The sequence below is a fragment of the Eutrema salsugineum genome, unplaced genomic scaffold (assembly GCF_000478725.1).
Source record: "Eutrema salsugineum unplaced genomic scaffold, Eutsalg1_0 scaffold_3, whole genome shotgun sequence".
In the NCBI taxonomy this organism is placed as follows: Eukaryota; Viridiplantae; Streptophyta; class Magnoliopsida; order Brassicales; family Brassicaceae; genus Eutrema; species Eutrema salsugineum.
The window spans coordinates 7,449,971-7,466,822 of NW_006256756.1; the positions used below are offsets into that span (position 1 = coordinate 7,449,971).

At 38.2% G+C, this 16,852-nt stretch overlaps 4 protein-coding genes across 5 annotated transcripts; 2 read left to right on the forward strand and 2 right to left on the reverse strand.

The window, feature by feature from the left end:
* The first annotated feature begins 2,884 nt into the window (after window positions 1-2,884).
* LOC18015041 (ATG8-interacting protein 2) lies at window positions 2,885-4,446 on the forward strand. Its single transcript, XM_006397042.2, has 2 exons — window positions 2,885-3,784; window positions 4,066-4,446. The coding sequence occupies exons 1-2, from the start codon at window positions 2,984-2,986 to the stop codon at window positions 4,189-4,191; spliced, it is 927 nt and encodes a 308-aa protein (XP_006397105.1). The 5' UTR covers window positions 2,885-2,983; the 3' UTR covers window positions 4,192-4,446.
* A 69-nt stretch (window positions 4,447-4,515) lies between these two features.
* Window positions 4,516-7,601, reverse strand: LOC18015042 (probable serine/threonine-protein kinase PBL17). Its single transcript, XM_006397043.2, has 6 exons — window positions 7,271-7,601; window positions 6,695-7,026; window positions 6,437-6,572; window positions 5,761-5,897; window positions 5,477-5,600; window positions 4,516-5,212 (listed from the first exon to the last, which is right to left on the reverse strand). The coding sequence occupies exons 1-6, from the start codon at window positions 7,326-7,328 to the stop codon at window positions 4,689-4,691; spliced, it is 1,311 nt and encodes a 436-aa protein (XP_006397106.1). The 5' UTR covers window positions 7,329-7,601; the 3' UTR covers window positions 4,516-4,688.
* Window positions 7,602-9,476: 1,875 nt separating this feature from the next.
* LOC18015095 (elongator complex protein 6) lies at window positions 9,477-12,022 on the reverse strand. Its single transcript, XM_006397044.2, has 6 exons — window positions 11,924-12,022; window positions 11,193-11,451; window positions 10,997-11,069; window positions 10,198-10,406; window positions 9,945-10,091; window positions 9,477-9,856 (listed from the first exon to the last, which is right to left on the reverse strand). The coding sequence occupies exons 2-6, from the start codon at window positions 11,424-11,426 to the stop codon at window positions 9,728-9,730; spliced, it is 792 nt and encodes a 263-aa protein (XP_006397107.1). The 5' UTR covers window positions 11,427-11,451; window positions 11,924-12,022; the 3' UTR covers window positions 9,477-9,727.
* A 1,441-nt stretch (window positions 12,023-13,463) lies between these two features.
* LOC18015096 (protein phosphatase methylesterase 1) lies at window positions 13,464-16,726 on the forward strand. Of its 2 annotated transcripts, none has more exons than XR_002898738.1 (13): window positions 13,464-13,695; window positions 13,844-13,928; window positions 14,024-14,094; window positions 14,323-14,437; window positions 14,516-14,595; window positions 15,084-15,168; window positions 15,256-15,336; window positions 15,505-15,599; window positions 15,688-15,738; window positions 16,010-16,101; window positions 16,198-16,270; window positions 16,353-16,430; window positions 16,541-16,726. XR_002898738.1 is itself a non-coding variant. In XM_006397045.2 (13 exons), exons 1-13 carry the CDS (start codon window positions 13,586-13,588, stop codon window positions 16,577-16,579), a joined length of 1,044 nt encoding a protein of 347 aa, XP_006397108.1. In that variant the 5' UTR covers window positions 13,464-13,585; the 3' UTR covers window positions 16,580-16,726. The 2 variants fall into 2 exon arrangements, 1 of the variants encoding a protein (XP_006397108.1); XM_006397045.2 differs by having other exon boundaries at window positions 16,021-16,101.
* Window positions 16,727-16,852: the final 126 nt, after the last annotated feature.

The window sequence follows — 16,852 nt, forward strand, 5'->3', positions numbered from 1 at the left end:
TACTCCCCCCTCCTCTTCCCTGTCTTTTCAGGTGTAGTTGATAGATCAGCCTAAGTCTATGTTGTTGATTGTTACCTGGGCATTTTCCTGGCGATCCTGTGTGCTCATCAAATCACATATTCTACCGGATCCGGTTCGATGGCCGATCTAACATTTCCGGTTCCCTGCCTCTTAGTAGCCTGGGATAGAGATGTTACATATAGTGTCAAATCTGCATATTGTCTTGCAATTGCAAGGCATTCGATTGATACCTGAAAAGTAGACCCACCACAAGGTAATCTCGTGTTAAAAAAAAAGATTTTGAAACTACAAACAGCTCCAAAAATTAAACATTTTTTACGGAAAATTGTTTCAAATATTCTGCCTGTTGGTGAATGTCTATGAAGACGTCATATGACTACTGACTCAACATGTCCAAGATGTCTCAATGATGATGAATCCCTCTCTCATCTATTTTTTTGAGTATCCATATGCTCAAACATTATGGCGAGCTTCTGGATTTCCAAATAGGAATATTTTCAATGGGAATGTATCTTTTGATACAAAGCTGACGAGCATTTTGGATGGAGATAGAGCAATGCTGGTGAAAGTACATCAACTGGCTATTTGGATTTTATGGTGCCTATGGAAGAGTCGTAACCTAGTACTCCTCTATCAAAGAAACATGTTCATTGGCGTACAATTCTGAAACAGGCTCAAGAAGATACACAAGAATGGCTGGACACTCATAATTATATGGAACAAAGAACACAGAAAACTCAGCAATATTTGAATCATCATAATCCTACACAGCATTCACTCTAGACACGTCCACCTGAAAGCTGGATAAAATGCAACTATGATGGGTCATATGTTAACACAAGGTTAATCACGAAAGCTGGATGATCTTGAGAGATGAACATGGAGTTTCTTAGGAGCCGTTCAAGCTGAGAACACAGCCGCAACTAATGCTCTAGAAAGTGAATGTCAAGCTTTAATAATAGCAATGCAAAATTGCAAAGGCCTAGTGGATCTGTTAAATAAGAAGACCTTAAACTTTGGATTCTTCAAGTGGATCCGTGAGGTATGTGATTAGCGAAAGAGATTTGAAGATATACAATTTGAGTGGATTCTAAGAGACTGCAACAAATCAGCAGATATACTTGCCAAAGCATGTCTCTCCATGTATCATTAGTTTTTCATAATTATGTTGATTACTCTACACGCTGATTACGTCGTTTCTTAATAAAATCTAGAAGTTAAAAAAAAAAACTTATCACTGACTCTGAAAAATTAAATAAACGGTTTTACTAACTTGTTGGCAAATAAGAAGAAAGCATCAGAGAAATTTATTTATTTCTTTATAATTTTCATAAATGTTTGGTTACCTAATTTTGGATTTGTATTTCGATTTGTGAGATACCCTAAACTGGAAAAACCCTACTGAATAACTTGACTTGCACTCTATGTCAAATGATCTCTTAAACGACACCTGAAAGAGAACAGAGGAGTGAGCATTTTGGAGATACTCAATAAGCACAATTATACATGCCCACTTGATCTATACGAAGAATTAAACATAACTTCATATATGTCTACTTAACCTAAGATTAGACAAACAACAATCATAAATATTTCACAAGTACAATAAAACCTAGCACACAAGTTCACACTCACGAGAACGTCACACTATAAATCTGTATAAATCTGGTGACTCGTCAGCCACAAATCTCACAAATCCGTCAGCTCCTGTACTGGCCACACTTCCGCTGTGTATGGTCCAGCCATGGTCCTGCTTCGCGAAACGTCCTTTTTCAAACAATAGGCCGGGATCAATCATGCGCTCTAACACGTCTAAACTAACACCAATCAACAATACATACAACAGTTTTCAAACAATCATTCATGTTTTTTTTAATTACAAACTACTTTCTAATTCTAAGTTCAGCACACACATATACAATTGTCTAAGATAACCTATAGATCCACAAGTACCGCCTCACCTTTGTCTTGTGGTTGAAGTTACAATGGGTCAGAAGAACAAGTTGGAATAGGCGTCTTAAGGTCTTGGAAAGGAGATGAGAAGGTAGATCTGAAAAGATGGATTCAAGAGCTTTGTATCGGTATGAAGATCGCCTTCTGGAGCTTCTCGAATCGTCGGAAAAACGTTTCTGAAGTTAACTTCTTGTGAATCTGATATGTGCGGATCTGTTTCGGAAAAACACACAACTTTCAAACGACAACTCTAAATGAAGATCTGCTAGCGGCTATAGCTAGATCAGAGAGTCGCGACTATTCTCACCAATATTTAGGCCAGTCCGATCTAATTTGCTTGTATCTCTCTTACGTCAGAACAGGTTGGATATGTCTCAAGAAGCTGGATTGATCTCTTAGTGGTTATAGTGACTTTTCTTTTAAAGTGTTTTGCCACAAAATAACTATCTGATCTTTTTAAGACGTGGTTCTTCTATTTATGGATAGAAGAAAGACTTTTAGACTTAGCATTTAAAGGAAATCGAACTTGAAAGTTTTTTTGATGGGCTTTGAGTATTAAAAGGGAAAAAAATTGGGACAAAACCCTATTGTTTGGATGTTCAATTTGTTTGATGTAATATAAATCTATCAACATCTGTATACAATTTGAATATGACAGATACTATTTTTTTAAAAAGGCCAACGAAAATAAAATAAAATAAAATAACGTTTCTTTCCCTACCCAAAAATTAGGTGTTTTAAAACAGTAAACCGAAAAATATCGAATTATGCCATAGCCCCATACGTGTCAACATACCTTACTTTAATGCCGTGCCGCGAATCTAGTTGAAAGAGTAAAGACGCATCCTACTACCTAACCAATTAGATCTCTCCACGTCATCGCAATTCGCTAGTGGATAAGAAAGAAACCTTCCGCTTCTCTTCTGTTCATCAACCGCTCTAAGCAAATTTGGGGTTTTTCGTTAGGGTTTCGAATCTGAAATCTGAAATCTAAAATCTTCGATTAATCATGGAAGACGAATTGCTCGATTGGGAGCTTCTTCATGGCTCTGACACGGAATCAACTGATTCAATCACATCGGAGAAGAAATCGGGTAGCTCAAATGTAATCGATGACGGTATGATTCTTTCTGATCATTTCTCTGCCGATAATCTCATCAATAGATCTGGTCAGACCACTGATCCGACCCAATACGCTGTTTCGGAACCCGATAACTCGTTCCGGGTCGAATCCGGGTCGAATCAGAGGCAAAACCCAGGAGAGGATCGGTTTGATTCGCGTTCCGGTGATGCTTGTGTCGGAAGCGAATTGAATGATTCGAAAAATGGGATTTCTTGTGATGGTGAGGTCATGGCTAGTGATTACGGAGCTGTCGATGAGGAGAAGAACGTCGAGAGCGAGACTGTTGCTGAATCTACTGAAGATGGAAGCAAGTTTGTGTCCGGATCAAATGATCTTAAAGTTGATGATGCAAGCCAATCTGGTGTTGAGGATTCGAGCGAGTCTCGGGCTGATTCAGAGGGAAATGAAATGGTTTCTGGAGATTCTGGGATTGTGAATGGTGAAAATGACATTGTTTCTGATAGTGATGTTGTGGCTGTGAGATCTGGTGATGAGAGTAAAAGCAGAGAGACTGTGTGGTGGAAGATGCCGTTTGTGCTTGTTAAGTATTGTGCATTTAGGATTGGTCCTGTTTGGTCTGTTTCCATGGCTGCAGCTGTGATGGGTCTTGTTCTCTTGGGACGCAGATTGTATAATATGAAAAAGAAAGCTCAAAGGTTCCATCTTAAAGTTACAATCGACGATAAGGTACACTATATTGACATTGAAGCTGATTGTTTTATCATTTTGCTTGAAGTTGGTTATAGATAGTCTAGATTGATACTTATTTAGGAGTCAGCTTTACTCTGTTATGTTGCATTGATGCAAATGAGTTTGATAATGTTCTAAGATTGTCCTGTCCTGGCTTAGATTTTTGTAGTTAATATGATCTTTTGAATTTGTTCAAACATCTTATTTGCCCGTTCTTTGCTTTGGCGGAATCTTCATCTATCATTATCACGTCTCGGGTTTGTTTATGTGATGTGCAGAAGGTGTCGCGGGTGATGAGTCAGGCAGCTCGACTCAATGAAGTATTCACAGAGGTAAGGAGAGTCCCTGTGATCCGCCCTGCTCTGCCTTCTCCTGGCGCATGGCCGGTTTTGAGCCTTAGATGAGAAGCTGATTATACAAATGTCTCATCATGTTATGTACCCAAAAGAATAGAGAGATACATGTCTGTACAGTGTCTCATATCATGTTATGTACCAGAAGAATATAGAGATACATGTGTTTGTGTCGTTCCTATGAATAGTAGTTTACGATATTATGAAATAACTTATGTAAGTCTTGTATCTATGATGGGATTCACGCAGAGTGATTTGCTAAACCAGAGGCTAAAGTCTCTGCATTTATCACAACATCTGAATACTGAGAATGACCAACGACCAATTCTGTCTTTAGAGAAAAGTTAACTAACACAAACAAAGCGTCTCCAAAAATTCATTTGAATTTCAAAGATTAGATTGCATTGAATATTGAACTAATATTTGTAATCCCAAAAAAATAAAAGATCCCAAAACGAAGACTCAACTTATTTATACATTTAAGCAAACTCTGCTACTTTCTTATCTTACATTCTCAAATGACTAGTGAATCTTTCCGTCTTGGAGTCTTAAATTTTGGTAGGATCCGGATCAGAATCTGACACGAGATCAGAAACATATTTGTCAGTGTTGACCGACGCTTCGCTCTTGCTTCTTCTACTACTTTCCGGTCTTCTCCTCTGCCCATCTCCATCGCTAGTGCCTTGGGAATCACTAGGAGCTTCGTATAAAGTTACGGACTTACCCCTGCTATGGAGATTAGTCATGATTTCCTCCTGCACATTGCTGTCCTCCTTGAGACTCTCGAGGACTTCTACCACATGATTCATGAGGGGCCTTCCTTTCGGGTTTTGGCTAAGGCATTGGTATGCCAAACCGGCTACTTTCATCAACGCCTTGGTTCCGTACTGTCCATCCATTCGGGGGTCTATGATCCTCAAAAGCTTTTTGTTGTGGTTCAGTAACGGTCGTGCCCACTCTACCAAGTTATGCTCCCGGCAAGGTCTGCTTTTGTCCATCGCCCTTTTCCCAAGCAGCATCTCAAGGAGAAGTACCCCGAATCCATAAACATCACTTCTAGATGTCAAATGTCCTAGTAAAACATTCACAAATATGACCCAGTTACAAAGCAGTTGCATAATATGATCATATCACCATGCATATACTTAAAAAGGCTAATTTCTAACACTGGTAGAGAAATACAGCTGTGACTTTAGTAGGTGCCTGTCTCAGTTGATCATATCATCGATTCATCATGCATATACTTAAAAAGGGTCATTTCAAAACTGGTAGACAGAAACAGCTGTGACTTTAGTAGGTGCCAGAGAAATGCTTGTGGAAAATAGCAAAGACAGACCTGTCATTACATATTCAGGAGCAGCGTATCCGTAAGTGCCCATAACACGTGTTGACACATGTGTTTGATCTCCTCTGGGACCATCCTTTGCTAGTCCAAAGTCTGAGAGTTTAGCATTGTAACACTGCACAAGCATTACACCATTCAGGAGCAGCATAGACAGACAAATCGAAAATGTAGAGAACCAGGTCATTGTAGAATTCAAGTTTCACTGACAACTCTATGCCATTGTACACTACCTATCGAAGAACAAGAATTTCAAAACAAAAGGTGCAATAGCTGACCTCGTCCAGCAATATGTTTGCTGTCTTCAGATCCCGATATATGATGGAGCGTTCAGCACCATGAAGAAATGCGAGACCCCTGGCTGCGTCTAGCGCAATTTTCATTCTTTTCGACCATGTCAAAGTGCATCCAACTCCTGCCAACGCAAGTCAAGGGAAGAAACATTTAGTCAAAACCATTTATAATATGGATATGGGAACACAATCTGTATTTTATCCATCAATAAGCTTTATCAAATCCTCTTCACATTATTCATAATGACAAATAACTAATATATCCATCGACTTCCCCTGTAACGAGTCGTCCAAACTGCTAACCAATTATTTAAATTTCATATATAACCATCTGAAACAACTCTCATCTCATCTGAAACTACATCTTCGTCAGTAACTTTCAGCTTTAACCACTGAATATAATAGTCTCCATAACTTCTGACTAGTAGGGCACCAGCAGGTTGAGTCGGTTTTGTAAGATGCATTTCATATGATCCTAACTTCTTTCTTCAGTCTACAGGACTAGAATAACTCATACCCAATATGCTCCACTAATGCGATAATAGCAAAAAATTTGAAAGTGAATATCATGACAAAAGTCATTATCATTTATAGAGAGGGCAATACATGCAGATTCTTTTCTTTTCAATCTTCATGTTTTTTTAGATGATGGGGAACTTACTTCGAAAGAGATGTTTCTCCAGGCTCCCCATTGCCATGTACTCATAGACTAATAATCTGTGATCATCTTCACAACAGTAGCCAATGAGCTTGACCAAATTCTGGTGACTAAGCTGTCCTAAATAGTTAACTTCAGCCTGCAAAAAATTCAATATCAACAGTTTTAATACCAACACCACACATTCCCATGTCCAAATCTCTAATTTGTGATCAGTCACTGCTTGAGATAAATTCAACAAATCGAAAAAATCCAATGTACCAGCCACTCTCGATCTCCCTGAAACCCTTCTGGATTAAGTTCTTTGATGGCAACTTTGGTAGACTTGTAACCAGCCCTTACATTATCATCAATAACACCTTTATAGACAACTCCAAAACCTCCCTCGCCAAGAATGTAATCTGGCCTGAACTGCTTCGTGGCCGTCTTCATCTCCTCGTAGGTGAAAACATCGACGTTTTCGTATCCAGGATTCGACTGAAGATCCTTGATGTTTTTAGGTGCTAGAGGCAAGCAAGTTGCACTCGATTTACCAACTGATTCTTGACAATCCGAATTCATTAGATACACAGCAGAATTTTTGCCTGATTTCGCTGAAGACATTAACAAAAAAAGGAGTTTTTAAAAATTTGATAAAAAAACGAACATATAATCAGAGTAAGAAAATGAACAGAGAAAGAAAATTTCTAATTATAACCAAAATTCAATAAGATAGATGCCCAGAAGGCCAGAATCGAATTTTTGTCAATAGAACATCACCAGAATCCGATTGAAAAATCAAGGGCAAATCAAAAACCCAGAAAGAGAGAGAGAGGTTCAAAATACGATTGATGATACCTGGAATCGTCTTCTGAGAAAATTGGTACCGTTCTTCAGCGCTAAAGCATATCCCCATGAAAAATTCAATTAAGAAAAAAATACACTCGAGGAAATTGCTATTCGATCGCCATCACATTGTCCATCAACGAAATCCCAGAAGAAAAACGCACACACCCGATCTCTCCGAGAAACTGGAGACTAACTCTCTCGGGAAAGGAAAAATGGAGAATAGATGGTTTCTCGGAGGTCGGAAAGTGAGAGAAGGGTCAAAGAAGAAGAAGAAAAAAAAAAGGACGAAGATAATTGTAGAGAGAGAGAAAAAGAGAGAATGAATGATCCGTTGGAATCGAGAGATTTGAGACTAGCCGCCAAAAACGCAAGTGGATAGAGAACCTTTTATTAGCCTGTTTTTTTTTTTAATCATCGAACCCTAAAATTTTTTTAGTCAAACCGATGCTAAATTCCCAACTCTTCATTTGAAACCAAGACTACATAATGATACAATGTTTAATATTCTGTCAATTAATCTGTAATCAATTTAGCATAGTAATTTCATTTAATCTGTAATCAATTAGTATTGCTAATTTCGTTTAATCTGTAATCACTTAGTATATCGCTTGTAAATGGCAAGTACCTAGCTTTGGATTGTAGTCCTTCATATGTAAGGGAATTTCGTGTTTTTTTTTTTACAAAATACGGTCACAAATTTCAACTTTGATAGCGGAGACAGGAAATCGAGATCGAGATAGTGTTGCCTATACGAGTGTAGAAATGTCCATGTAATTGTTTCTAATGTAATTGTAACATCCTATCCTAGGCTTCCAAAGATAACCGGAGAAATAGGACATGTTAAGGACCCCAGGTTCGAAAACGCCCAGATAGCAATTAACAATATAAACATAACTGATCTACCTGAAAATGAAAGCAAGGAAGAAGGAGGGGTGAGTAATTGAGATTACTCAACGAGGATGGACCTTAAGGAGGCCCACAACACCATCTAACAATCATGGACACAGCAGATAGACTAATCCTAAGTCAAGCTAGCAAACAAGGGTAACCCTACAATCAACTACCAAATAACAAAGAAACCGTAACCCATTGAGGAGAGCATCACCGTCTCATCAAGAATGTCACTCCACCCACCCAATCACCACAGAAAGGGGTCACCCATTCACCACAGAAAGGGATCTCAACAAGTAAAGGTCAATCAGTCGTCCTCAATCACTACAGAAAGGGACACACCCCCAATCACACAGAAAGGGTCACAAGGCGGTCACACAGACAGGCCTTCAGCCATACAGGCTCCGAAAGGATCGGCGTACCTTCCGCTCACCGTTGGACTAGCCCAATCCAGCCACTAGCCCAACAAGAAACACCGCCCAATCACCACAGAAGGGGTCGGGGACCTAACAGATCTATATCACACAACCTAGACTATCTCAAACAAGGTAATCCAGATCACACACAATCAATCCATATTTTAGGGTTTCATAGATTAGTTCCAAGTTCATGTTCAGTCATCAAGGTTCCTCCGACAACCAGCAATCATCAACAATCAATCAACAAGGAACCAGATTCTAATAATCTAACCCTAGCACACAGATCTAGTACTTAACCTAAGAAAAGGCTAACTACTATGGACAGGAGTGAAAGAGAGAGTGAAGCACAGGGTCCTCACCTTGGCACAGAAGGGCAAGCAATAGAAGGAGGTGATGGCATAGGAGAAGGATGACGAAGTGGAGATCCACCATCACTGGATTCGGATTCAAGAGGAGGAGGAGTTAGAGGCGCACACATCTTGCAATGGAGAGAGAGAGGTTCGACTGAAAGGAGAGAGAGGAGAGATTAGGGCAAAGATGAGAAAGAGGAAGAGAGAGAGAGCAGATCTGGACACCCGATACGCGGTTCACGATAACTCTCGTGTCTGATCACGGATCAGGGCGAGACCGGTCTCATTATAAAGCTTACCTCCGGGGCTTCGATTTGATATATTACATGTCGCGTGGTGCTTCACGGATCGCCAGGAAATCGTCTCAGAAGTGAACGGCGGTTTAAGAGAAAAAGTGATGAAAAAGAGAGAAGATGAAGAGACTAGGGTTTTAGAAATTGATGAGGAATCAGAGGTATTTATATTAAGTTAGATTAGTTTGAACTGGGCTTAATAGATTAGATTAATGGGTTTGCAGAGAGTTAAAAAGAGGCTAAAAAGAGATTAGAATTAGGCTTAATTATAAATGATGGTTTAATTTAAATAAACCAGAATTGATTTTTAGTATGGCGAGTCCGGGTGTTCCAGTAATTGTTTCTCAGATAATAGTTTAGACTTTAGACGAATAGAAGGTAACAATGTTGAGCAGAGTAAAGAATCTCCCAAAACCTAAATGCAACAGCTTCCTTGCTAACCCAAAAAACAAAGTTTTAGATTCATCTCACTACCATAACATGATGATAAACACTAGAATCGGTCTCTAATCATCAGTTTCTGAACCCGGGATAGAAATACTCGATACCATTTTCTTTAATCCTGAATTGAAAATTCTGCAACTTGTTCCTCGAGCTTCCCCCTCGACCCGAGTTGCCTATCCCCTTGTTCAGAACAGTCAACTGTATATGCAATAAACCAGCAAAAAAAATGTTTAGACACCAAGAAATTACAAAACAAACGTTTAAACTTAATGACATCGAAGATTACTTGGCCATGTACGTCATTTGCTAAACCAGAGGCTAAAGGCTCTGCCTTTATCACAACATCTGCAAGGCACACCATCTTTAGCAAAAATGCAGGTCTCTCCATGCTCGAGTATATATCTTCATGATTGAGAACGACCAGCGAACATTTCTGTCTTTAGAGAAAAAATTTAAAGAATGGCTCGTTAAGACACGAAAGAAGCAAAACCTACCTTAAGAGTAGATGATAAAAAAAAAAACCGAGCTTCTGGGCTTACGCTTTCAGAAGTTAAGGTGTGGCAGTAGTGCAAGAAGTCCAAGACGTGATCTGAATTGCTACTGGTAGCAGCGATTTCCAGGAGAGACATGTCATCCACCATAACGGTTATGTTGCTATTAGTTACACTGCGTAGCTTTCGAACGGTTTCTTGTATCTCTCGAAATAGTTTTGCAACGGGACTCGCATTTCCTTCCGTTTGTTCACCATCTGCTTAAGAAATTTAGCAAAAGAATTATGGGCACTTTATCAAAAAGGTATAAAGATGACACAACAGTACAAAACAATGAAACATCCACTACAAGTAGATGAAATCAAACGGAGACCTTTTCTGTTTAACAATATAAATACAACGAAGCCAGACACAAAAACTCATCGTTTGGGTTCAAAATACACGTTCTTATAGATTCCGAATCTGATTTGCAGGGAGCAGAAACACAATGCTACTTTATTTCTTTAGATCGTAGCTTATAAAGAAGAACCAATGACCAAACAATCGAGATCACCAAAAGTTATAGAGATTTCCTAATTATCTCAGAGGCCAAGGCACTCAAAAAAAAAACAAAATACAAGATCTCCCTATAAGTTTGTCTAATACATAAGGATGATTGATCGAAGACCAACTAACTTGTTAACTGACTGCTAGTTTTGCTAATGTGACATTAAGCATTGGCAAAACTCTACTTCTGTCTTCTTTATAAAGACTTATCACTTTCCACAGTATAAAATTCTTCTGATAAAAGAAAATCAATGAAGAATCAAATAACAAGGATAACAATAGTTTACCTGATAAGTCTCACCTGAGCACTTCATCATGAGCATGTCAACGAAAACCAATCGATTGTTTGTCTTTTGAGTCGCTAAATTACATCCCTGTACATAAACCCAAAAACACATGAACATGGTAAGACACTGAGAATCCTTGCAGAAAACAAGGGAATAGACCATATCTCAAAACTGAATAATGATGTAAGAAAGATGAGAGTGGATCTTTACCAGTTTACGCAGGATTCGATCATAATGAGAGAAGGGTCGAGCAAAGGCGAGAAAGATAAGGGCATCAGAGGAGTTAGGGGAGAGAACACGCTTCATCAGCTGGTGAAGCACAAACGAACCACTAGTCTCCACACAGTCCTCGATGAGCACTACCTTCCCAGTTAGTGGCGATGAATCAGCTAGCTCCTGATCAAACCCTAAGGCTAAATCGAGTAGATTCAGAGATCGATCCATGAACTTAAACACCGTTGAAGCAAACCTGAGGAAACAGTTTAAGATGCTTAGTCTTAGTGATTGTGCTTGGTCATTATTAAACAAATGTATAAGAACAGTTTCATGATAGTATCGAGTAGAAATTGGTCATTCATCATTCAGAAATTATTTCTCTAAGAAGATATAACATTCCATATGCTCAATGCAAACCACATTTACACATGTAAATCAAATTTTCGATGACCAACTCATACACATCAATATACATCCTAATCTTGATTTGGAAAACAGTTTCTCCTATACAGTTAAGTCACTCAAAAAGTTTAAAAGCTATTGAATTTGATTTCAATTAGATTATACAATCGACATATTATCGGATCCTCTTTCTTTCGTTTTTAAGAAACACACAGAAACCAAAATCACACAAATAACATAAGGAAAAAAAAAAAAAAAAGTAAATTCGTTGAACCAGTAAAGACTATTTCTGTTCGCAAAGCAGGGAGTTTACGGAGACGAACCGGTGGTGAAGAGTTCGGCGGCGGAGATGATGAGCTCTGTGACGGTGTTAAGCTTGAAGGTGCCCGTAGCAATTTGACGATGATGACACAACTACAAAGGAAATTTAGGTTTCAAAAAGAAAAAACAAAGCCCCTCAAATTTAATCGAATTCAATTTATACCATTAACTTTTAATTTGAACGTTACATACTTTAACAGTAGAGGTGTCAAATTGGGCTCTGATCCGCGGATTCAGCCAAGTAAAACCGCAGCAGTGCAGACTTGAACTCCATAAAATTTGTCCAAATAAAATACGGGTTTTGCGGTCCAAACCCGCGTGGAAGTTAAACTTTTGCGGATCGGATCAAAGCGGATCCGCAGGTTTGCGGACCAACTCGCAAAATTTGATGTTTTCTTGTAAATTTCGAAAAGTGAAGTATTTTGTCATTTTTGATTGGTGGATTTCGAAGTACTATAGTAGTTTCATGGAGTGAATCGAAGCCTAGTAGAGTCATACAATTCAGCTATTGGGCTTTGTGATAGCTGAAGCCTAGTGAAGCCTAGCTTCATTTCAATGAGATCAAGGAATCATCAAACTAGTATGTGTTTTATATTATATTCGATTCAGATTCTGTGATTGGATTTTTGAATTTGGAAGAAAATCTGGTCATTGTCTTCCCGGCTAAAAACTAGTATTTTTTAAAAAAAATTTTAATTTCAGTTTAATGTCATAAGTTTGTTTTTTTTTTGTTGGTTTTGCTCATCGACTATATCACGGACGTGGTTTTTCTTTTGTCCGCAGCGATACAAAGGTAATTTAGAATCACTTAAATCTTGAATTGACAATAAATAGTTTTGCTTAAAAATCACATTTGTTTGTACGCTGGACTAACAAATAAGCTTTCTTCATTTTTTTTATATATATATGTGAATGTCTTGTTGCTTATATCTTGAGGTTATTTAGCTTAAATTACCAGTTTTTATGTATATCATTATTTGTAATTTATTTATTTGCTTTTCAAAACTCAATGTCTATTTTTACCGTTAAATTGATTTTTCAAATCTTATAGTATCATAGGGTTAGGAGTTTTGTATAAAAGATTTATCGAATTCATTTGTTTGTTCATCGAATTTGCTTACACAAGAATTTATTTAGTTTTATTTCTTATGCATGTTGTGATTCAGTTACGAGTAAAATTTTATTCTTCTTTTGTAGATTTTCTGGTATTATAAATCTAAATGTCATAAGAACTTTAAGATGAAGAAGAAAGTATGAACCCGCGGACCACCCCGCAAAACCACAGAATATAGACGGGTCGGACTTGGACACATCAATTTGGAACCGCAGTTTATGATGGACCAGTCTGCCAGATCCGAAAAAAATTAAACCCGCATCAGGTCAGGCTATTTGGACGCGGGTTAATCCTTTAACATCTCTACTTAACGGCCAGTGTTCAGTGAAAACAAAATTCAACTTGATGGGTCTAAATGGGCCCAATGATAGATATACGGCCCATACCACTTATTTCTCCGGCGAGGTGTCACCGTGCTATTGAATTTTGACGGGAAAACAAAAAAAAAAACAGATAAGCGAATTTGTAGAGAAGCAGTGGAAACTGAAGATCTGTGAGGTTATTTGCTTTGTGATCCGTCATTGAATTCTGTGACCTGAAGTTTCCATCGATGGAATCTTCTTCAAATTTGAATCCCCTTCGCGAAGATATCTCCGACGAAGAACCAATAGAAGCTCCGGCGTCTGTCTTCGCCGCTCGACCTCTTCGTCCTCCTTCTACGTGAGTCGTCACCACATTCGATACTGATTCCTCTCGTAGATTTCATTTCTCGATTCTTCTCCTATGGCATCTTTATTTTTGGTTAATTTCGATCGACGTGAATAGTGAACTGTATAAGGTCACATGTGAATTGGGTTTTATGTTGCAGGAGCTCTTCGGAGAAGTATTCGCCTGTAGAATGGACAAGTTATTTTGACAAGGAAGACGATATATCAATCCCTGGCTCAGACGATGTAAACGTTTAAACGAATGCTCTTTTGTAAAGTCTCAAGAATGTTTTTACGTTTTAATTTCTCTGTTTCTGATGGAACGTATCGTATCGTTTTAGGTCTTTCACGTATATATGGCAGGAACAGAAGGACCTGTTGTCTTTTTTCTCCATGGAGGTGGCTACTCTGGGTGAGTGTTTTTGATCTTGGCTCTTGAAGTTTAACTTCATTTGATGGAGGAGTGTTTTAAATCTGCTAAAGATTGAATTTTGGTCGCTTTTGAGTTAGTTTTTAAGCAAAGAATTGAAATGGAATCACGGTTCTTAGGAATTAGGATTAGAACTTTCGTTTTGTTGTGTGTTTACGTTTCCATTCTCAGTGAAAACACAATATAATAGTTTCATTTGTTTTTGCTCAGGCTCTCCTTTTCTTTAGTGGCTGGTAAAGTCAAGGAGAAAGCACGTGTGGTTGCGATGGACTTGAGAGGACACGGTAAATCGGTTTCAGAGAATGAACTGGAGTTGTCGCTAGAGGTAGTACAAATTTGCTCATCGGTTATGCATTAGCTGGTATCTGGGAATTGAGACTGATGTAAAGAGATGGACATGCAGACAATGAGCAATGATGTTTTGGCGGTGATCAAGGAATTGTATGGAGACTCTCCTCCAGCTATTGTGCTAGTTGGTCACAGGTTTGTACTTTTTTCCATTTTATTTGTCATTTCGGTATGTTATTTTGAACTTTGTCTTATAGTGTAAATGCTTGGTCAGTTGCGAATAGATAAAAAAATATTCCAGTGCGCCAGCGAATATATCTTCGTACCTGTAACATATACAGCAGAGTTTAAGATAGTTCTCTATATGCATTCATCACTTGTCTCAGGTATCAGTAAGTGTCAAATAATCAGTTAGTATAAAATCTATTGCGACAGTCGTGTGTGTGTCTGTGTGTGTGGGTGGGTTTGTTTACATTTGTGTGTTTATCAATGATAAGGTTTTCTCGTAGTTCTCGATCTATTTGGTACAACAATTCATCTACTGAACCTATGGTTTTCACTTGATTTCTCTAGTATGGAATATTTATGAGCTCATGAACTGGTTTTATATTACGTAATTATTGTAGAATAAAAGTGTTGTAATCCAGTTTTCATGAATTGATTTTCATGTTATAAAAATACAGCATGGGAGGCTCGGTCGCTGTGCAAGTTGCTGCAAGCAAAGCATTGCCTAGCTTGGCTGGGCTTGTCGTTGTGGATGTTGTTGAGGTTTGCTTTCTTATAGAAGAGTCTCATTTGTTTCTCACTTGGTCTGCACTCTTGTGAGATGAACTGACCAATATGCTTTCATCGCAGGGTACTGCTATTGCCTCATTGATGCACATGCAAAAAATTCTTTCAAATAGAATGCAACATTTTCCCAGCATCCAAAAAGCAGTAAGTAACTTCTAAACGCTAAGCTGTACATACAAGCAAGATATCTAGTATTTATATCTAAAAGAAAACAAAAACCATTGATATCTATAAGCTGCTGACAACAAATGACTTTGTTGTAGTAAGTTTTATCGGGTCTACCATCTCTAAAGAACTGCATAAAATCTGCAGATTGAGTACAGCGTTAGAGGAGGGTCATTAAGGAACATTGATTCTGCTCGTGTCTCCATCCCCACAACTCTCAAATATGATGATTCAAAACAGTGGTGCGAATCTCTATTTGCTGAACATCACCATTTTAAATTCCCCACATGTTTGCTTTCCTAATGAGTGAAAATATGAACCTTTGTCCAGCTATGTTTACCGGACGCGTCTAGCGGAAACAGAGCAATATTGGAAAGACTGGTATGACCCTCATTACCTCATGTTCTATTTCAGTAAATCACTTAGTGCACATACTCGTAAGCAACTAAGCACAACACAGAAAATCTATTAAGACAAGAACTTCGTTACCCAGTTTCACCAAAATATCATTCATCGATGAAACATAAGCCAAGGCTTTGATGTTGCTGATACGGTTGAATAACTAGAGTTGCTGGTTACAGCAATTAGTGTTGGAATCCAAGTGCAAACGTATACCTATACTTTATGATATTGATTATTTGAACAATGTTAGTTGCCTTGCAGGTACGATGGTCTCTCGGAGAAGTTCTTATCATCTCCTGTTCCAAAACTCTTGCTATTAGCTGGAACTGACAGGTTGGACAGGTAATATGATTCGTGTTCGTCCCTCTAAAACTAAGGCTTCTTCACGTCTGCTTAAGTTTATTCGTATGGTAATAACGATGTGGATGATTGGATTAGGACACTCACAATTGGTCAAATGCAAGGAAAGTTTCAGATGATCGTGGTCAAACACACCGGACATGCCATACAGGTAAAATTTACGATTGTAATATATAAAGAGTAATTTTTCTTATATCGAGATGATGAATCTACGTGGATGTAAATAAACGCAGGAAGATGTACCGGAGGAGTTTGCGGATCTAGTTCTGAATTTCATATCACGTAACAGAATTGGGCCTCATGGTGTTGAGGTTTGTCTGTGTTTTTGTAAAATTGTGGTTTTCTCACTCTCTTTATTTGTAACTTTAGTCTTAAACAGTCTCACTATGTAATCCGTTTTATTTTTCTTTCCTAAAAACAGATACCTGGATCGTGGAAACCTTCACAACCCAAGACTTAATTAGCCACATCATCGGAGCTTGTATCGCTTTCAAATGTTTTGCTTGTCAGCTTATGAATTAGTAACAACAATTTTTAACATGTCTACTCTAGCTCGTGTTACAAGAAAATAAATAGACGTCAACATGAGTGAAAAGAATAAAAATCACCTACAATAATTTTTTCATTCTTCAGTTAAATTACATATACTTTCAGTTAAAAATATCGATAAAAGAAAAGAAAAAACTCAACTCAAGAATGCGATAATTAGGAACTCAAATCACGCTCAAGGTTC

Coding starts and splice junctions, on each gene's coding strand:
- LOC18015041 (XM_006397042.2), top strand. CDS start 2,984: ATGGAAGACGAATTGCTCGATTGGGAGCTTCTTCATGGCTCTGACACG. Junction 3,785..4,065: donor AAGTTACAATCGACGATAAG/GTACACTATATT, acceptor TGTGATGTGCAG/AAGGTGTCGCGGGTGATGAG.
- LOC18015042 (XM_006397043.2), bottom strand. CDS start 7,328: ATGGGGATATGCTTTAGCGCTGAAGAACGGTACCAATTTTCTCAGAAG. Junction 6,573..6,694: donor AGGGAGATCGAGAGTGGCTG/GTACATTGGATT, acceptor AATTTTTTGCAG/GCTGAAGTTAACTATTTAGG. Junction 5,898..6,436: donor GGAGAAACATCTCTTTCGAA/GTAAGTTCCCCA, acceptor TTGCGTTGGCAG/GAGTTGGATGCACTTTGACA.
- LOC18015095 (XM_006397044.2), bottom strand. CDS start 11,426: ATGGATCGATCTCTGAATCTACTCGATTTAGCCTTAGGGTTTGATCAG. Junction 11,070..11,192: donor ATCGAATCCTGCGTAAACTG/GTAAAGATCCAC, acceptor GTTTATGTACAG/GGATGTAATTTAGCGACTCA. Junction 10,092..10,197: donor ACACCTTAACTTCTGAAAGC/GTAAGCCCAGAA, acceptor CTCTAAAGACAG/AAATGTTCGCTGGTCGTTCT.
- LOC18015096 (XM_006397045.2), top strand. CDS start 13,586: ATGGAATCTTCTTCAAATTTGAATCCCCTTCGCGAAGATATCTCCGAC. Junction 14,596..15,083: donor ATTGTGCTAGTTGGTCACAG/GTTTGTACTTTT, acceptor ATAAAAATACAG/CATGGGAGGCTCGGTCGCTG. Junction 15,169..15,255: donor TCGTTGTGGATGTTGTTGAG/GTTTGCTTTCTT, acceptor CTTTCATCGCAG/GGTACTGCTATTGCCTCATT.